Genomic DNA, 20,578 nt, shown 5'->3' on the forward strand with positions numbered 1-20,578 from the left:
CACTGCACTCCAGCCTGGATGACAGAGTGAGACTCCAACTCAAAAAAAAAAAAAAGCCAAATTCATTTTGATGAACCCTGAAACAGATTGAATCACTCAACATATCAGTTATAATTTAACATAGCAGCTTTCTCTATCCTGTGTTCCAGGGATGGCCGGGAAGTTGCTGTGGTTTACTTCCGGGATGGCTACATGCCGAGCCAGTATAGTGTACAGGTTGGTATTTTCTGTTAGACCATTCTTTGCCTCCTGAGACTCAACAGAGCTCCATGGAGACCCAGCTCAGGTGTCACAACAACCTGGGTTTTTCCCTGAGACCTAGCTTCAGTTCTTCAAGAAGCTTGCTGCTAGAACTTCCTATCCTCCCACAAGCTTTTTGCTGTCTCAAATAAACTGTCTTCTAGAATCTGAATCCCCAGGAATCCACAGTGCTTAAAGCTCTCACACTGTTTCCAGGGATATACTGGTAAATGTTTAACAACCATATTTCTGGGGGGGAAACGCTCAAGTTTATAGCATTTGCTGATTTCTATAGTGTAAATACTACCACGGCCAGTTTCCAGTAAACTATCCAACTTGACATCTCTGAAATTAGAGTTGGGAAGAGATGGTTATAATCAGTTCTCACTAGTTGATGCCCACCACTTTCAGCATACTGCTTGCTGTTTACTTTCTGCCAACTCTTATTTCTCCTTTATCTGAATCAGAAAGTTTTTATCATCTGTTCATTCATGTTAACGCCGGTAATATCACCTCATCTTGCTATCCTACCATGTAGTTTCAAAGTTACTTTCTACATTCCTTATTTCATTTAATCCTTACAACCACCCTTTGAGGCATATAATTATCCCTATTATACAGATACAGAAACTAAGGTTTAGAGAGATTTGGAGGCTGGTTGAAGGTCCCACAGGAAGTTCTCGGGGTTTCTGACTCTCAGGCCAATGGTATTCCCAATATACCATTCTTCTCCCCTGCTCCTAATGTCCACACCATGGAGAGATTAAGAAGCACTGCTTTAGTTGGGAGAAGGTAAAGGAAGAAATAAGTTAGGAAAAACTGTGGGCAGTAGGCTGGAGGTCATGAACCTGACTCTGCCTCTATGTGACCGTGGGCAGGTTCTTGACCGTTTCTGGCTCTCAGTTTCTGGGAGCTGAGAGAGCTACACTGGAAGATTGGGAGCTTCTTTTGGGTCTGTAATTCATCTAGGATTCCCCCCAGGACTGAGCTCTATGGGGACAGCTCTACAGAAGTGGCAGCTCTATGGAACATTTTTTTCCTCTAGAGACGTAGTTAGCAGTGGTGGGAACTTGCTGGTTAGTGAAAGAGAAATTGTCTATTGGGAAAATGGATCTAGGTTTCAAGACAGGTTAGAAAACTCAAAGAGAGAAGAGGTTGAGCTAACAAGGAAGGAAAGTAATACATAAAGAGGTAGACATTTTTAGACAGTTCTGCTAAAGCTCTACAAGACTTAGTGACTTGATAAGTGACCCTGAGCAAGCCCTGTTCATCTTTGGTTTTATTTTCTCTGCTTCTAACATAATGGAGTACTACTCTGGGTTTATCTCTGATGTTCTGGGCACCTGTGACTCTGCTTGGAACACCAGACTGGTAGTTAGGTAGCTGGGGTTATTGGTAAAGATCAGGTAAAGGTGCTGCAGGTGGACCATTTGTATCAAATCAAGAGCCTGCCCATGGGGTGGTGCCTATGGAGTGGGGAGGTGTTTTCTTCTCAAGCCTTGATCCTGCCAAGTGTAGTTTGCTGTGGTCTGAAGCCAAGGACAGAATGACCCCCATTGCCTGAGAATGGGAACCAGAGCTCAGAGACAGGATCCTCTGTTGTTTCCCTGCCTCTTATACCCTCAGCTCTTGGCACAACAGACCATTCATCCTGTGATCACCCACTTGCATGTCTTTGCTCATACTATTCGTTAGCCTGAGTACCCCTTCCCCACTGAGTCTCATCTGTGAGACTTTACCTGTCCTTCAAGATTCCACTAAAACTTCATCTTATTCAGCAACAGTAACATATTTATTAAACACTTACAAAGTACTAGGAACTATGTTAGACACTGAGGATACAACAAGGCAAACAACAAGATGTTCTGGTTGACAGAGTCGGCCAGGTACCCCATTGAGTCTAATCTCTTAGACTTTACCTGGTGAGAACTGGCCATAGCCTGCTCATCTTTCATTGAGCAACCTTGCAAATCCCTTTCACCTACATCCACCCTCTCTCTGGGGCTTTAGCACAAACCAGTTAGGGGTGGCAAGGGACTCAGTGATGGCCTGGTCCCTTTCTTCACTCTGGCAGGAGGCAGAAAGTAATTACCAAAGTTATTATTTTTTTAGTTGGAGTCTAACTCTGTCACCCAGGCTGGAGTGCAGTGGCATGCTCACGGCCACCCCAGTGTCGACCTGCTGGGCTCCTGCAATCCTTCTGTCTCAGCCTTCCGAGTAGCCAGAACTACAGGTGCACGCTACCACACCCAGCTAATTTTTGATTTATTGTAGAGACAAGGTCTCGCCAAGTTGCCCAGGCTGGTCTCGAATCTGCAGGAGTTCCACTCAGTCAATCTACTCGCCTCAGCCTCCCAAAATGTTGGGATTACAGGCTGAGCCACCGAACCTGGCCAGTTACCAAAGTTTAAAGCTAAACTGACAACAAGGAAACAAGGCAAGCCAGGCACTGTGGCTCACACCTGTAATCCTCGCACTTTGGGAGGCAGAGGCAAGAGGATTGCCTGAGTTCTGAGTTCAGGTGTTTGAGACCAGCCTGGGCAACTTGGCAAGACTTCATCTCTACAATAAATTAAAAAATGAGCTGGGCATGGTTCCAGCTACTTAGAAGGCTGAGGTGAAAGGATTGCCTGAGCCCAGCAGGTCAAGACTGCGGTGGTGGTGAATGTGCCACTGCACTCCAGCCTGGGTGACAGAATGAAACTCCAACTCAAAAAAAAAAAAAAAAAAAAGGAAACAAGGAAAACAACAAAGAATCCTGTCCTTGTGGAGCTTACAGTCTGGTCAGGGAGATGAGCATCAAAAGGTAAACAAAGATAGAAAAAAAAAGGTTTTTTTTTTAGTTCCAGTTGACTGCTTTGCATGAAACAACAGGATGAAAAGATAGAGAATTATGGGAAGCTCATATTAAATAGAGTGGTTGGGGTGGACTTCTCTGAAAAGGTGACTTCGAGCTAAGATTTAAGAATGAGAAGGTTACAACTGTGCTTGGGAAAAACCAAAAGGAAGGGAATTTCAGGCTGAGAAAAAGAAGTAAAGACCTTAAGGAGAGATTGAGGTTTGTGATTTGAGGAATGACAGGCCTGTGTGGCTACAATGTGGGAGCTGGGATGAAGGTGGCATGGTACAAGGTTGAAAAAGTAGACAGGAGCCAGATCCTGCAGGGTCTTGTAGGCCACAGTAAGGAGGTTGGATTTTATTTGGAATACAGTAGGAAGGTGGGCTCTTAAACAAGTGTTCTACTTCCTTCAAATCTACTCATCCGTTATCTACTCCCTTACACATTTTGTCATTTATCCCTTTTAATTATGTTTCATTATGCTAGACTGTGAACTACCTCCTGCCAAAGGCATGAATCCTGCACATCAGGAAGGGTCACATCTGCCTCACACAGATGTTGCAAGGATTCTGGGTGATAATGAATGTGAAAATATAAAGTACATTTACCTGATACCTGATGGATGCTTGGTAAACATCAGCCAAAATGAAAATAGAATTCCTTTTGTCTTCTTTCCTCTGCAGAACTGGGAAGCACGCCTGCTGCTAGAGAGATCCTGTGCTGTCAAGTGCCCAGACATTGCCACCCAGTTGGCTGGAACTAAGAAGGTGCAGCAGGAGCTGAGCAGGGTGGGCATGCTGGAGATGTTGCTTCCTGGTCAGCCTGAGGCTGTGGCCCGCCTCCGTGCCACATTTGCGGGCCTCTACTCACTAGACATGGTATGTGGTCAGCTCATTTCTCCTACCACACTTCTCCTAGGTAGCAGAAACCTGGAGCTCAATGTGTTGGAGCTAGCATTGTCTCTGGCATTCTGACTTGGGTTGGGGATGCTCTGGAGAACCTCTAGACCCCTGGGGAGAGGAAACAGTCTCATAATGGGAGGATAAGGACTGGAATCCATTATAAGCTCCCTCAGCAAAGATAGAGATGAAGACGGCAGCCAGAGGAAGGAACTAAAGCAGATAGTAAGAATTGAGGAATATTTGTATCTGCTTTCCAAGCTGCCTACTGCAGAGCTCTGAGCCAGAGAAAGCCCTGTTCTCATTGCATTTGCTGCTGCAAAGGATTTGTTGGGGGTTTCATCTAGGTAGTAGCATCCAGCCTTAAGGAACTTATGACTGTTCCCCTACCTGCTCTTCCTCTGTTGCTGCTCTGCACAATCAGCAAGACCTCAGCTTTTGTCTCTTTAGCCTTAAAACTCTGGTATCTGCTTTCTGCCTCTTGCCAGGGTGAAGAAGGGGACCAGGCCATCACCAAGGCCCTTGCCGCCCCTAGCCGGTTTGTGCTAAAGCCCCAGAGAGAGGGTGGAGGTAGGTGGATACATCTTTGCAGCGTTGCTCAATGAAAAGGGCTAGCAGGCTGTGGCCAGTACTTACCAGCACTTCCTATGGGCATTGTCCCAGGTATGGGAGGTACTAGAGGAATTGACACAGGTCACACCTTGGACAATGTTGCTGGAGACCATGTGACCAAATGACATGGAGCACAGAGGAATCTGATTGACCAGCACTGAAGTTTGGACAAGTTTAGCCTGAGGTGCCTGTGGGTAGATTGTAGGGAAGCAAGATGAGGTCATATTAAGAGACTCATGGAGAAAACACATGTTTTATTTCCTGCCTAGTTTGAAACTCCTTAAAGGCAGGGATCATGTGTGCCTCACAGACCCAGAGGAGATTTTTTTTTTAAATCTTGGTTTTAAGGGGTGGATAGGAGTTTCGTAGGTGAATAGGGAAAGAGTGCTCTAAACAGAAGGAACAACCTCAAGCAAAGGCACTGGACCTTGCAAGCATTATATATTTGGAGATTAATGAGAAACTGGTGAGGTTGGAGTAGGAGATGGGAGAAGGTATGGATTTGGGCTGGAAAAGATGGTTTGGGTCCTGATTATTAAGAGCATTAAATATACGTGAAGAAATTGGATTTTAACCTAAGGTAGTGGGAAGTCATTAGAGAGTTTTAAGGAGGGATACATGATTGATCCAGGAGTCAAGTGACTAGCAGTGTTGAGAACTTGCAAAACTTACAGTGTTTCAGCCTTTGTAGAAGATATCCTGGAATGAGGGGAGACGTAGGTGGCAGAGAGACCATGAAGGAGGCTGGTACAGTTATCCAGAAGAATAATGTAGAGACCTGAGCTAGGGCTATGCCCGTGAAGCACAGACTGGAGACATGTCCAAGTTAGTGACAAAGATAATGGAGAAGAAGTAAAATATGACACAGGAATGCCTTTTGCCTGATTGGGAATGGGAAGATCTAGGAGGGGCAGACTCAGACATAAGTAATGAGTTCTGTTTGGACAAGTTGAGTTTGTTTCGGGATCGTATGGGACATTCATATGATATCAAGAGCAGAGAGCTTAAGCTAAAGACTTGGGAGCTAACAATATGTAAGGTATAGATGGAGCCTTGAGAATGGAAGAAATCTCCCTTAGAAAAGGTACATGAAGAAGAGAACAAGGGTGGAGGACCGATTTCTAGGGAACTCCAACATTTGAGAGGAGAAGCCAGTAATGGAGGCTGAGATGGAACAGCTGTAGACAGGAAGAGAACAAGGGCAGGACAGTGGTGGAAGGTGGGTTCACTTGCATGAGTAAGGGCTCTCCTGGGGAGTCAGATATGTCCTGGCTTCACTAAGCTGATGTCAGGAACTGAGGCTGCTGACTTGCCCACCTGGGGCGTGGGATGGAAGAGGTAGGCAGTGGGTCCAGGGTGGCTGACTGGCCAGTTTAATTGCAGGTAACAACCTGTATGGGGAGGAAATGGTACAGGCCCTGGAGCGGCTGAAGGACAGTGAGGAGAGGGCCTCCTACATCCTCATGGAGAAGATTGAACCTGAGCCTTTTGGGAATTGCCTCCTACGGCCTGGCAGCCCTGTCCGAGTGGTCCAGTGCATCTCTGAGCTGGGCATCTTTGGAGTCTATGTCAGGTGAGCCAGTCAGGAGGAGCTCCTTCCACTACCTCCCTGCAAGAGTGCTAGCCAAGTGAGCCTAGAGGGAACACTGGACAGAGTCGGGAATGGTGGGCTTCAGTCCTAGCTCTGCCAGTCCCTAGCTTTGTACCTGTTTCCTTATATATTGAATGAAGCCAAGGACCCAAGGCCTGCCCATCTCACTGGACTATCAAATGAAGCCCAGATAAAAAGTGTTTTTGCAACTATAAAGAAAATTCCAAGTTGTACCAGGAGGATTCAGAAAATATGATATGACAATCCAGGCCTAGAAGGAAACTCCAGAGAGGAAAAGAGACTCTAAAATCCTAGTACTTTCTTGGGTGTAGTCAGTTACCCATTCAGTGGAGACCAGGGAAGGTCTTGGGGTTGGGCTGAGTCCAGATGATGGGTTTGTTTCCTGCCTCATTTCTATAGACAGGAAAGGACACTTGTGATGAACAAACATGTGGGGCATCTACTTCGAACCAAAGCCATTGAGGATGCAGATGGTGGTGTGGCAGCAGGAGTAGCCGTCCTGGACAACCCGTACCCTGTGTGAGGGCACAGCCAGGCCAGCCCGGACTTCACTCAAGAGACCTTCTATACCCTGTACTTGTCATTCCTCTGCTAGCCCTCCTGAGGGGCTGCTCTCCTAAAGACTTCCAAGTACTTCATGAAAGGGTAAATGCTGATACCTTCCCCTAGCTCTCCATCTGAGGACCAGAAAAGCCGTGTTTCCCTTAAATGAGATCTCAAAGCCCCCAAATTTCTGGGGTATGGGTACAGCTGAGGAGATGCTGCTCTAAGATAAAGGTCCATAAACCCTGCCCTCCTCCTATCAACCCTCATCAGCCTTTTCAGCAGCTCCCAGTGCCTGACTTGGGACAGGACTAAGCTGTAGGAGGAGGGGAGTGTAGGGCTATAGTCTTTCCCCAACTCTGCCTTAAATAAAACTGCATTGCTGAGTCGGTGATTCCTTGCTTTGTGCACAGAGGAGAGTGGGGAGCTGTAATCTAAGTCAGCCCACTTAAGATTGGAGCAGGGAAGGTGACTGAGCTTGTAACCTGGGTGTCCTTAGACCTAGATCCTATGGGTGGGACCCTGAAGTTCCAATTCTTAGTTACTCACTAATGCTTCCACTAGATCATAGGGAGGAAAGTCCCTGGCAGGAGCCCAGGAGGGAAGACAACCGTAATGGGACATCAGAGTTGTGAACTAGCTTCAGTCACTTTCCTGCTTAGCTCAGGGGCTTGTCATTGGGCCTATGAGTGAAGCCTGGCATAGCTCTGCCCAATCTAAAAAGGAAGATATTTGGGTAGTCCTAGGAAATACCACTCCCCTTCCCATCTGCCACACAAATCAGAGCAGCTAATGAGTATATAGCCTTAGTACCCAGATACCTAAGTAAACAAATCACCACCTTCTTGAGGTCACAGACTTTATTCCCACAACCAGAGGGCTTGAGCATAACTGGGACAAGAAAAGAGTGTCTCGTGGGCAGGACTTTGTTCGGGGAGGGTAGGAACAGAGGATAAGGAAGACAAGCTCTTCTGATCCTAGAAACAAGACACATTACTCCTTGAAAGAAGAAAAGCTGAAAACCCGCTGGAGACTGAACCTGCCCACCGAACCCTTGGAGCAAATGAGCAGAAAGTACTGCCATCTGGCACAAAAGAGAATTCAGACTCAGAAGAGAAGCAGCAAAATCTTTAAAAAATAATAATCAATTGCTCCTGGACTCACAAACCGTTGTTTCTAAAGGCAAGAGCATGCCCAATATAAGTACAGGTGCTTTCTGAGAGAGCTGACATAGGATTACACAGCTGTTCTAGGCTCTCACATGCCCTCAGAACACTTAACCTGGGTTGAAGAGGTAGCCTTTACATCCCTGTTTTAGGCTCTGAGTGCTCTTTGCTGTCTGGGGCACAGCAGTCTGAGAATGACCTGGGTCCTTTCCCTTCTGCCTGGCAGTCCCAGGAATTTGTCTCCTCCCAAAGACAAAGTTGGTTTCCAGTCCCAGATAGCTGGTCAAGAGAGGTGTAGTGTGGGTCAGCACTGGCCCTCAGCACTCCTGAGGAGGGGAGCAGAAAGGATAGGCAAAATTTTGGAGAGCCAAGCAAGGGCAGGATAGGGTCTTGTTCACTGGATGGTCAGGCAGCGGTGGCTGAAGAGGTGACTGATGACAGATGGGTCAGCCACAGTAGACGTGTCTCCCAGGTCATGGTCATTCTGAGCAATCTTCCGAAGCACTCGCCTCATGATTTTCCCTGGGAGACCACAGGCCTCTAGTTACTTGGTGACAGCACTGACCCACCCCAGCCCCATCAAGGGCTTTAATCCACACACACCAGGCCTCAGCCCATCCCAATCCCTGGAGGCCTCTGAGCATACCTGAGCGGGTTTTAGGCAAGCCAGGTGCATTCTGGATGTAGTCTGGTGTGGCAATGGGACCGATCTTTTCTCTAACTGTAACCAACAAATTTTAATCAAGCATTTCTTAAGCACCCTTAGACACACTGATTGGGCCCCACCCACAGATTCATTCTCAGGTTCACTGCTTCTTTCTTTCTGTCTCTCTACTCTTCTCCCTCCCCCCCACCTCGCTCCCCCTCTTGCTCTCACACGCTCTCTCCCTTTCTCTCTCCCTCTCTCTCTCTGAATACAATGTCAGTTTACTCTCCCATTTTATCTTAACCTACCTTCAAGGAACTCAGGCTCTAGAATCAGCCTGCTAGAGTTTAAATCCCACCTTTTTAGCAGGGTGACCTTAAGCACTTCTGAGTCTCAGTTTCTTTATCTTTAGGATGTGAGTAGCTATAGGATCTGTTTCACAAGGGTGTTTGTAGTGATTAAATGGGGTAATGCATTTAAAGCACTTAGCCCAGTGGTGGCACAGAGTAGTCTATAAATGTTGGCCATTATTATTATCCTAATGGAGAGAGACTAGCAGAGATAGAGAAAAAAGGGCAATAAGCCCATGGGGACCCCTGGGATCTGTTTGTGGTTTGGGGAGCGGCTCACTCCAGTCCCTTCCCAACAATTTGCAATGGTAACTAGCCCTCCAAGACAGACCCTGCAGTCCCTGCCCAGGGAGGCTCCTCACTCTGCTTCTTGAGCTCCTCGGTGAGTGTGGGGCTGAAGGTATGACCATCACACAGGGTGACAAAGCAGTAGAGACATTCACCCTTCACAGGATGAGGGTGACCCACCACAGCTGCCTCTGCAATAGCCTCATGTTCCACAAGTGCTGACTCCACCTCGGCTGTGCTCAGTAGGTGTCCTTGTCAAGGGAAAGGAAACGCCATGAGAAAGATCCCAACCTCTGTCCCAGCCCTTGCTCCATCTGTACTCACAGGACAGACCTGGTCTGGTCAAATGGAGAAGGCCCTTCATTCCTCACATGACATGCTTTCAGTTACCCCACCATCCCAGTTTCCCTCCTCTAGGCATATTCCAATGCTCATCACTCTTCCTTCAAAACCTGGGTCCAGAACTGAACTGAATACACAGTCTGACCAAAGCACACTTCTGGCTCTCTTGGGAGGCTTTGGCTGGGAGTTGCCAAAGGAATAAAGCTAATGGGATGGGAAGGTGATCCTTTGCCCTCACCAGATACATTGAGCATGTCATCAATCCTGCCAGTGATCCAGTAATAGCCATCCTGGTCCCGCCGGCAGCCTGAGAAGAAGTGCACAACATAACAAATACCCTATAGTAGGATACCCGATCCATATTACCAACCTGCCATACCCACTGCAACAGCCTTCTAACAAGTCTTCCTGCTTCCACTCTTGCCTACTCTGGTAGACAGCCTCCAGGATGGTCCTGCTGACCTCTACCTCTTAGTATGCATAGCCCTGCAGAGCCCTCTTTCTCATTGTTCTAAGATTAGTCTGCGTGATTAATAACATCTGGCAAAAGTAATGAGATTTCACTTCTGAGATTAGGTTATAGAAGACACCATAGCTTCTGTGTTGGTTGCATTCTCTCAGATCATTTAGTTGGGTAAGCCAACTGTCATGTCATGAGTAGTCCTATAGAGAGGTCCATGTGGTAAGGAACTGAGGGTTCATGCCAACAACCATATGAGTGAGCATGGATATAGGTCCTCTAGACTCAGCCAAACCTTCAGATGACTACAGCCCCTGCCAACAGCTTGACTGCAACCCCTAAGAGACCCTGAATGAGAATCACCCAGTAAAGTTGCTCACAGATTCCTGATACTCAGAAACTGTGTGAAATAATATTTGTTGTTTTAAGCTGCCAACTTTTGGGATAATTTGTCCCATGGCAATAGATACACCCACCTAAAGTCTATCCTAAAGTAAATCAGGAAAAGTTATTTTCTTAATAGTAAATCAGTTCTTATCAGTCCCCTGCTTAAAACCCCTAAAGGTCTCAGACCCACTATACTTTGAATAAAATTCAAACTCCTCACCATGACCCAGAAGACTCTATGTCACCTACCTCTCCAACTTCATATAATGTTCTTCCCTTTGCTTGTTGCATTCCAACCACACAGGCTTTAGTCACAGACATTTCAAGCTTGTGTCCCTCTACTTTGGATTTCCCTACTCTTACACTAGATTAATCCATGCCTGGTTCCTTCTCTCTCTTCAGGTCTGTGTTCAAATGTCACTTCAGAGGGGACATCTCTGACCATCCATGTACAACAGTCATCCCTGCAAACACCCTTTATCACATTGCCCTGTCTATTTTTCTTCATAGAAAATATGAAATCCTAAGATAATCATATTTACTTTGTTTGCTGGGTTTACTGTCTATCTCCTCTTACTAGAATGTAAGCCTCATAACAGCAGAGACTTTGACTACATTATTTATGGCAGTAGGTGCTCAAGTATTATGGATGAATGGATTGGTGGATGGACAGATGGACAAACAGGTTCCAAATGTTGGAACACACATGACATAATATACACTGTCACATACCCCATCTCTTTCAACACAAGAACAAGAAAGAGGAAGAACCTCTTTCCTCATACATCAAATCTCGGAGGACATCATCCTGAGACCCTTCCTGGAATATTTATTCCTGCTCTCACAGTCTTTGTAGCTCTGACTGGTTACCAGACACTGACATGTAGGACATGTTCTTCTTGTTCTTTATCCCTAACCAATTTTTCCTGAAAATGGAAGTGAAGTGGAAGTGGTCTTAGTTGGAGGTACAGGAAAGGCTCACCATCTCCTGTGATGTAGTAACCAGGGAACTTCTTAAAGTAGGTAGTCTCAAAGCGTTCATGGTTCCCATAGACTGTGCGCATAATCCCTGGCCAGGGCTGCTTGAACACCTGGAGCGTGAGGAAGGCACAGTGATTACATCTGCTGTGCTGTCTCACTGGAGGACAATCATACCTTTGCTAAGCTTGAGGGAAAGCTTCCCAAATGCCATTCCTGAGAGATAGGACAAAGTACAGGCTTTGGAGATAGATGATTCTGACTTGGAATCCCAACTCTGTGTCACTTAATAGCTAAGTAACCTCAGGGAAGTACCTTTATCTTTCTTAGTTTCAGGATCCTCATCTGTAAACCAGAGGAAAAAAAGTTCTGCCTTCCAAAGTTACTGGGAGGATTAAATTAATAGTATGTGGAAATTGCTTAACACAGTGTTCTATTAGTGATAAGCATTTAGTAAATTTGAGTCTCCTTTGGGTAATATCTCAGGAAAGCAAGTCCAGTTTGATGCAAACAAAAACAGTCATATAAAAAAAATGGGACCCACACACAAGTACATAATTATTGCCCAATCAATAACATTTTGTGACAGCAGATGGATGGAATGGGCAGAATTCTAGGCTGACAGTCAGAAAGCCCCTGCTACTAACTTTCTCTTGGGAAAGTGAAATAGGGTACAGTTGGGGAGGTTGGTGAGGTCCCTGCAAACACTAATACAACAATTACAACAGCTAACGTTTATCAAGTATTTAGGTTTTGTGCTAACCCCTTCAAATGCATTAACTAATTCAGTCAATCAAGCAGCCACAGAGACAAAGGTACTATTACAATTCTATTTAATAAATGAGAAAATTTAGGTTCAGAGGAATTAGGTAACTCATCTGAGCTAACAGAAGAGACAGACAGTATTTGAACCCAGGCAGACTGACTCCAGAGCTTACATTATTTTCCACTATGTTAATGAAGCCTCCTTTCTCTAGGATGTTTGTCATAGGAAGAGTTAGGATTAAATCTTCCAGACTCAAAAAGGTGTCATTAGGAATCTAAGGAGACTCTAAAAAGACCCTTAAGAGCCTTTTTAGGGCCAAAAGGCAGATGCAGGCAAAATATTCAGAAGAATCCTTCCCCACACCCTGTGGTCTCTCAACAGAGAACAAACTTCCAACCATGAAGCTTCAGTCCTAAGCAGCTACCATGAGAGATTAGGTTATAAACTCAAGCAAAGTATCTTTGGTGGACCCTTTCGCCCTCTTTAAAGAACCCCAAGGGCCAGGACCTCACCAGATAGCCTTCAGCTTCACCTTCCAGTTCTTCCCCAGACTCATTCAGGATTGCAGGAGCTACACCAAAGAATGGGAGGGTCTAGAAGCAAACAGGAGACAGAACCCAAGAAGAGGAATGAGGCAACTCTGACAGCTCCAAAGGAGCCCCAGAGCTCCAACTTCCTCACACACATGCTGTCTAGCTAGGCCAAATACCCAAAGATTCTAGCCCAGGCCCAGTCAGGGAAGCTTCACTCACAGCAGAACCAGGCTTCATGGGTATGGCACCAGGGAGGGGAGTCAGCATGTGGCCACCCTGTCAAAGTCAGAGATCAGAGGTTTGAGTCAGCTTCCCACATTGTTCCTGAGCCCCAGCCTTCCAAACCCCTCACTTACTGTCTCTGTTTGCCAGAAGGTATCCACAATAGGGCAACGCTGGGAACCTACCACCCGGTGGTACCACAGCCAGGCCTCTGGGTTGATGGGTTCACCCACTGTGCCTAACACCTGCAAGGATGCCCGGCTATGCCTTGGGCAGGGAAATGGGAGAAAAGAAGGCTCTGACTACCACTGAGAGCCAGGATATATATGCCCAGGTTCTTCTCTTGCCCCCTCCCCTATTCCAGGTCATGGAGTTGGGACAATGGAAAGGAAGAGAATGTGTACAAAGGCCAGCTCCCAGCTCAAAGGGATATCCATGGGGCAGCAACTGGGGAAGGGGTCTCACTTGCTGACAGGCTCATCTCCAAACTTCATGAGTAGGCGGATGGCTGTGGGCGCTGTGTAGAACTTGGTCACCTTGTATTTGTCCACAATGCTCCATAGGCGGCTCACGTCCGGGTATGTGGGGATCCCCTCAAACTGACGCCAGTGAAGGCTAGTCATTCCCAGTCCTTCCCAGTAATCTCTACACTCCCCTACCATTTTGTCAGTTTCAGTAATTTGCCTTTTCTGACCAATGATGTCTTCACTCCCTGGCCAGACAAGCCAAGAGGCCTTCCTCGTCTGGATACACAACCCCTTAAGGACTTCTCTTTCTCCAGGAAACAGATCATTGTGTAAGTCCCCCTGCCTCTAGACCAAGTAGCCTTGGGAGGTAGTTACCCAGAATAATCTTGTCCAACCCCACTAGGCCATGGGTCTTAGCTCCCTTCTCACCAAAACACTGCTGGCACCATTGGCCAGTGGCCCATAGGTGACGTACGAATGACCTGTGATCCAGCCAATATCCGCTGTGCACCAGAACACATCCTCTGCGTGGAAGTCAAACACATACTTGAAGGTTGTTGCCACATAAAGCATGTATCCCCCAACTGTGTGAACCACACCCTGTGGGAAGAATGGAACCTCAGGTTGGGATCACCCTCACTAACTACCAAATAGAGGCTGGAAAAAGCTAGAGGAAGACACTTCCCAGGGATTCTGGCCCTGCCAGCACCCCTTTCACAGGATCTGTCTATCTTTTATCTCCTTTTCTCCATACTTCCATCTCATCTCCTTTATCACACTCCTGATATCACACATGTGTATTAGTCTATCACTCACACCTATACCCTCAGATGGCATTTTGGAGCCACCCACATCACTCTCACACACGAACACTCCGAGTACACTCATATCTCTTAGTCTCTCTGTTGTGTATTCGTGCCTACACATTCAATTACACATCAGCAGAGTGAATACAGGGGAAAACAATCCCCTTTGCTTACTCCATACCTACTCCAACCCTGGGAAAGAGAAACCAAAACTATGTTTCTAAAGGCCCATTTCTAAAAGTATATGGAGAGAAAAACTTAGGGATGGGGTGAGTAGAAGGTAGAGTGACATAGCTTTCAAGTCAATGGAAGAGTCAGAATTTTCTTAATTATTTCTGGCTCCCACATTGTTCCCTGGCAGAGAACTAGATGTTAATAGTGTGCCATGTAGAAGGAACTGAATTCTAAGAGTTATAGTCTTAGAAGCTCAAGAGGGATCCCTGTACCCCTACCCCTTGGCCTTGAATTGACAAAACAGCCCTTCTTCAACCAAACAGTGTGGGTATGGGAAAAGGACATCCAGGCAAACCACATAGACTGATCCTTTCCCTTTTCTGGGGACCATGAAAGCCCCCATTAGAATTGTCTCATCCTAGGCCTCATCACCTAATGATTGAGCATTTATGTCTGAATTTAATTTAGGAAATGTAATATTACATTTCTGAAATTCAGGGTTGTAGAGAAAATTCATTTCATTACATACTTCCTTAGAAATCCACTTCTCACCCCATACATACGCGCGCTTGCGCGCGCGTGCGCACGCACACACACACACACACACACACAAACACACACACACACACACACACTTGCCTTGGGTTTGCCTGTGGAGCCACTGGTGTACAGGATGAAGAGTGGGTCCTCTGCATCACACCACTCAGGCTCACACTCATCCCCTGCCTCTTGTATGAGTTCATGCCACCACAAGTCAACTCCTTGGTTCCATGAGATCTGCAGGGAGATGAAGACAGGAATGGACAAAAGAACTAAGCAGCTCAAGATGAGGGCAAGAGATGCCCTTACCTGGCACCTGGAGAAAAAGGTAAGAAAGGAAGGTGGGAGTATAGGAAGGGAGAGATGGCCTTCTGAGGGTAGAATTGGGTCGAGAGAACAGGAGTAGAACCCAGGCTTTCTGGGCACTCCCACCACCTTGCCATCTTTCCCCCATCTCTACCCCAGAACTCCCCTCAACTGGCCTCAGACTGAGGAGGAACCTTTGATTGGTCCCTTCCTATCCTTCAATTCTCAGTTGAAATGTTCTTTTTGAAAAGACTTTACTTGAACAGTATCTAATAGATCCCCAACCCCACCCCTGCTATTATTATGGATCATACCACCATGTTTCCCACACAGCACACATTTCCAGTTATTTTATTTAGTTTTTTATTTGATTACTGTCTCCCCACCTAAATAATGACCTCTATGAAGTCAGTGGCATGTCTGTTCCTCCCAACCCTCGCCATATATCCAACACCTGCAAAGTGCTTGGCATCAAAAAGCACTCAGTAAGTTTTTGTTGCATGCATAACAGATCTGCAAACATACATATGGACTTATGGGACTAGTAGCTCATCAACAGGAATGCAAACCCACACAATTCAGAAATGCAAAATTAGTCAGAGCCTGCTGGTGAGGTGGGCACCTGACCCTGTTAGTAGTGAAAGAAATCAACAGATCTTGGTCTAAGCACTTTTTCCTGCATGTCCAGACTTGGTCCACAAATGGAGGCTCCTACCCTAGATCTGTCCCTGCCTTTACATCACTGGTACCAATAGAGTTTCCCATAGAGTCTTTTGCTTGAGGGGACAGATCCCATTCAGCAGAAAGCCTTGATTGCCTTGATTCAAGGTGGTAGAGAAGGACCAAGGTGGGCTTCTCCCAGTAGAGGGATGACCCCTATATCTGAGTGCCTTTAATAATTACTTCTGGGTCTGTCATCCTGAAATTTCTCTAAACTCTCCTTCAAAACTGTTTTGTTTCCTGGTTATTTCCCCTTTTGGCCACTAGGTTTTTTATTCTACTTTCTGCTGGCTAAAGTCAGATCCCCTGAATCTGTCTAAACATTGTGCTGTACTTCAATCCCAGTTCTTCCACTTCCTAGCTATATGACCATGAGCAAGTCACTTTCTCCCAAGTCCTTCTTTTTTTTTTTTTTTGAGTTGGAGTCTCACTCTGTCGCCCAGACTGGAGGGCAGCGGCCGCTCCTGGCCACCGCAGCCTCGACCTGCTGGGCTCCGGGGATCCTTCCACCTCAGCCTTCCGAGTAGCTGGAACTACAGGCGTGCATTACCACGCCCGGCTGATTTTTTGATTTTATTGTGGAGATGAGGTCTCGCCTGCCGGCGGGTCTCGAACCCACGAGCTCAGGCAATCCATTCACCTCAGCCTCCCACAGGCGCGGGATTACAGGCTGAGCCACCGAGCCCGGCTGTCCTTTTTTAAAATGAAGATAGTCATTGGATTGATTGCCCCATGGGGTGGAGGTTGGGGTGGGGTGGGGAAGACTGATGAATGTCAGAAGGGACAGAGGTTAGTTCAGTGATCAGGAGATAAATTTAAGAGTGTGATGATGAGGAACTGTTTGGGGTTTGCTTTAGCTGTCACAAAGTACTTTCATATACATTAGACTTGTATGTTCAATGGCCCTGGCTGGCAGGTATACAATGGTGGTGTAAAAGAAACATCACTCTCCCATTAAAAGGATATATGCTAATTTATTGTGTATATATTTGGTTTTAAAACTCCTGAAGTGTTAGACACATACCTCAATAAATTAGAAAGTGACTCTCTAACCAATCACTTCTTTTTGTACTATCTGCCCCTTATGCCAGAAAATTTGAAGTTTCCAGCATATGAGCATCATAAGAATGACAAGCCTAGAAAAGAAAGAAGAGAGAAAAGCTGCTCACAGTTAGAAAACATACTTTTTTTTTTTGAGTGGAAGATCCATATGAGTCTACACATATTGTCACATGGATACTTTTTTCCTGACAAATGATTACTTGAAGCCGGGCTCGGTGGCTCAGCCTGTAATCCTGTGCCTTTGGGAGGCTGAGGTGAGTGGATTGCCTGAGCCCGTGGGTTCGAGACCTGGCTGGGCAACTTGGCGAGACCTCATCTCTACACTAAATCAAAAAATCAGCCGGGCGTGGTAGCGCATGCCTGTAGTTCCAGCTACTCAGAAGGCTGAGGCGGAAGGATCCCCGGAGCCCAGCAGGTCGAGGCTGCGGTGGCCGGGAGCGGCCACTGCACTCCATTCTGGGCAACAGAATGAGACTCCAACTCAAAAAAAAAAAAAAAAGATTACTTGAGATGCGGGCATTAATGTATTGAAGCTGAAGTGTCAATATTCTGTTTTGGATAAATGGTGCTGGTCTATATATAGCACTGTGAATTGTCGTAAAACAGGCACTAGGGCCCAGTGTGGTGGCTCATGCCTAAAATCCCAGCACTTTGAGAGGCTGAAATGAGAGGATTGCCTGGGCCCACGGGACTAGCCTGGGCAACTTGGCGAGACCGCATCTCTACAATAAATCAAAAAATTAGCTGGGCGTGTTGGCACGTGCCTGTAGTTCCAGCTACTTGAAGGCTGAGGTGGAAGGATCGCCTGAGCCCAGCAGGTTGAGGCTGCAATGTCCAGGTGCATGTCACTGTCCTCCTGCCTGGGCAAGAGAGTGAAACTCCAACTCAAACAAACAAACAAAAACAGGCACTAGGTACACGTAAGGGCAAGGCATAGTTACACTGTAGATCTGCAATGAGGACACTTTTATAGTCTCCTAAAGTATTTCCTTTGTGGGTGTGTAGAGTGAGGAGTGGAGGGAGTAGGGTACTTCAGGCAGAGAGCTGATAACTAGTACTAGGGGCTGGGCTCAGTGGCTCAGCCTGTAATCCCAGCATTTTGGGAGGCCGAGAGGAGTGGATTGCCTGAGCCTGCAGGTTCAAGACCAGCCCGGACAACTTGGCAAGACCTTGTCTCTACAATAAATCAAAAATTAGCCAGGCATGGTAGTGCGTGCCTGTAGTGCCGGCTACTTGGACGGCTCAGGCAGAAGGATCGCAGGAACCCAGCAGGTGGAGGCTGCAGTGGCTGGGAGCATGCCACTGCCCTCCAGCCTGGGTGACAGACTGAAAAAAAATAGTACCAGGAAGTAAAGTGAACTCAATTAGTTGAGCAAACCTTGGTTGTGAATTAGGTGTGTGCCTATGAAGCTCAAGGCTTTGAACCAGAAACATGTTTTAATTTTCTAAAATAAGAATTAAGGAATTGACCTTTGTCCTTGGACCAGGATAGCCTAAGGGAGGACAACTGCCAGGTATAGGAGAGGAAAATGAGGTTGAGAGGACACCTATAGACTGTTCCAGGATCTCCCTTGAAGACTGCTTAAGGATAAAGGGGTTTGGAGCTTTGCCAAGATTTTTGCAGCCTTGACTGCAATTCTCACACCAACAAACCTGTACTTCTTAAGCTTATTTTTTATCTATTTGGTAACTGGTTGTTTTCCCCTCCAAGAAGCAAAAATCCAGAAGCCTATGGCCTGCAAGTCTCTGATATTAATAATGACAAGAGTTTGTTATTTCTTTTCTGGTTTTACTTTTAGAAATGTCAGTCTGTCTGCTATGTTAAGGCGAAGCAAAACCAGCTAATACTTATTGAATAGTTACTATGTGCCAAACACCTTTCATATATTTACAAAACGCTATAAGATAGGTACAGTGATTACCCTTATTTTACAGATGGAGAAACAGGCAAGAAAACTTAAGTAACTTGCCCAAGCTTACACAGTAGCAGGTGGCAGAGCCAGGATTTGAACCAAGCAGTCTGCTTCCAGAGCCTTTAGTCTAAACCACTAAGTTTGATTACTTCTTTCAAAAGAAGGGGCTTAGTCCCCTACCTGAGTTTTAAAAGGAAAGCAGTGTACTCTGGGAGTCAGATCTGTCTCCACCATACTAATGAAAATAAAAAATCAGTCGGGCGTGGTAGCACATGCCTGTAATTCCGGCTACTCGGAAGGCTGAGGCGGAAGGATCGCCGGAGCCCAGCAGGTCGAGGCTGCGGTGGCCGAGAGCGGTCACTGCATTCCAGTCTGGGTGACCAAGTGAGACTCCAACTCAAAAAAAAAAAAAGGAAAGACAAGAAAGAAAGGGACTTATATCTACCTTAGGCTTAGCATATCATAGCATATTTAGAGTAAGATACCCTGTAAGGACTAGTGGGCTTAATGTTTTGTTTTAGTAAGGGAAGCCATTTCAAGGTGATACAGCTAAAAATTGATCTCTGGACTCCAGGTCTGCTCTCTCCTCTTTACTAATCTGCTTTGAGCACTCACAGATCTCTTTTCTTAGAACCACCTGCAATGTGACTTAGCACTTAATCATTTCAGAGAGTTTGTAAATCCCGAAGTAGCATATATACTTAGGAATCTTCTTCTCTGTTGTCCTATATAAAACTCAGATTTTCTTTCTTTTTTTTTTTTTTGAGTAGGAATCTCACTCTGTCACCCAGGCTGGAGTGCAGTGGCACGCTCATGGCCACCACAGCCTCGACCTGCGGGGCTCAGATGATCCTTCCACGTCAGGCTTCCAAGTAGCTGGAACCAAAAGCACGCACCACCATACTCAGCTAATTTTTTGATTTATCGTAGAGATAAAATCTCGCCAAATTGCTCAGGCTGGTCTTGAACCCCTGAACTCAGGCAATCCTCTCACCTCCACCTCCCGAAGTGCTGGGATCATAGGCCTGAGGTACCATGCCCCACGTCAGATGTTCATTTGTTTGTTTTTGTTATTGTTGTTTTGAGTCAGGGTCTTGCTCTTTCGCTCAGGTTGGAGTGCAGCGGTGCATGGTGCAATCATGGTTCATTGCAGCCTTGAACTCCAGAGTTCAAGTAATCCTCCTACCTCACCCTCCCCAACAGTTGGGACTATAGGTATGAGTCACTACACCTGGCTATTTTAATTTGCATGTGTTTGATACTTTTGAAATATATGTATATTTTTTATTTTAAAGATGTGTGGTACAATTCAGGACTAGGTATACAAGTGGTCATCATACACTTGGGCCTCCCTTCACCTGGTTTGAGTTCAGATACTTTATTGATCTTATATGCTCCATTGCTCCCCTGGCAGTGTCCCACTACTGCCAATTCCTTTCTTAAAGTATTATGGTTAATGTTCAGGGTCCACTTATGAGTGAATTTTTTTTTAAGAGACAAGTTCTTGCTACGTTGCCCAAGCTATGTTGCCTCAAGCAATCCTCTTGCCTCCAAAAGTGCTGGGATTATAGGCATGAGCCAACATACCTGGCTGGTTTTCATTTGTAATGCATGGATAACTCCCCAACTTGATGGTGAACTCCCAATGTCAGTGTCCATATCTTCTCTATGTGCCCCTCCTCCTGTCTCTCTTGGCTCTGCCTCAGC

General features: G+C 46.1%; 2 protein-coding genes across 4 annotated transcripts in view; one reads left to right on the forward strand and one right to left on the reverse strand.

Moving 5' to 3' along the window:
• GSS (glutathione synthetase) overlaps positions 1-7,134 on the forward strand; it is a 30,751-nt gene extending 23,617 nt beyond the window's left edge. For both annotated transcript variants that reach the window (XM_008070264.1, XM_008070265.1), the window contains 5 exons: positions 150-216; positions 3,763-3,957; positions 4,467-4,548; positions 5,974-6,163; positions 6,602-7,134. In XM_008070264.1, the coding sequence (XP_008068455.1) occupies positions 150-216; positions 3,763-3,957; positions 4,467-4,548; positions 5,974-6,163; positions 6,602-6,725 (658 nt within the window). In that variant the 3' untranslated portion in view covers positions 6,726-7,134. The remainder of the gene's footprint in view (positions 1-149; positions 217-3,762; positions 3,958-4,466; positions 4,549-5,973; positions 6,164-6,601) is intronic.
• A 456-nt stretch (positions 7,135-7,590) lies between these two features.
• Positions 7,591-20,578, reverse strand: part of ACSS2 (acyl-CoA synthetase short chain family member 2) — a 49,720-nt gene continuing 36,732 nt past the window's right edge. For both annotated transcript variants that reach the window (XM_008070267.2, XM_021718680.1), the window contains 11 exons: positions 14,970-15,107; positions 13,780-13,950; positions 13,349-13,482; positions 13,018-13,150; positions 12,881-12,937; positions 12,641-12,721; positions 11,367-11,475; positions 9,776-9,844; positions 9,270-9,446; positions 8,558-8,632; positions 7,591-8,433 (listed from right to left, as the gene is read on the reverse strand). In XM_008070267.2, coding sequence (XP_008068458.1) covers positions 8,306-8,433; positions 8,558-8,632; positions 9,270-9,446; positions 9,776-9,844; positions 11,367-11,475; positions 12,641-12,721; positions 12,881-12,937; positions 13,018-13,150; positions 13,349-13,482; positions 13,780-13,950; positions 14,970-15,107 — 1,272 coding nt within the window. In that variant the 3' untranslated portion in view covers positions 7,591-8,305. The remainder of the gene's footprint in view (positions 8,434-8,557; positions 8,633-9,269; positions 9,447-9,775; positions 9,845-11,366; positions 11,476-12,640; positions 12,722-12,880; positions 12,938-13,017; positions 13,151-13,348; positions 13,483-13,779; positions 13,951-14,969; positions 15,108-20,578) is intronic.

Source organism: Carlito syrichta, unplaced genomic scaffold, assembly GCF_000164805.1.
Source record: "Carlito syrichta isolate Samal-C Ts95f unplaced genomic scaffold, Tarsius_syrichta-2.0.1 Scaffold313246, whole genome shotgun sequence".
NCBI lineage: Eukaryota > Metazoa > Chordata > Mammalia > Primates > Tarsiidae > Carlito > Carlito syrichta.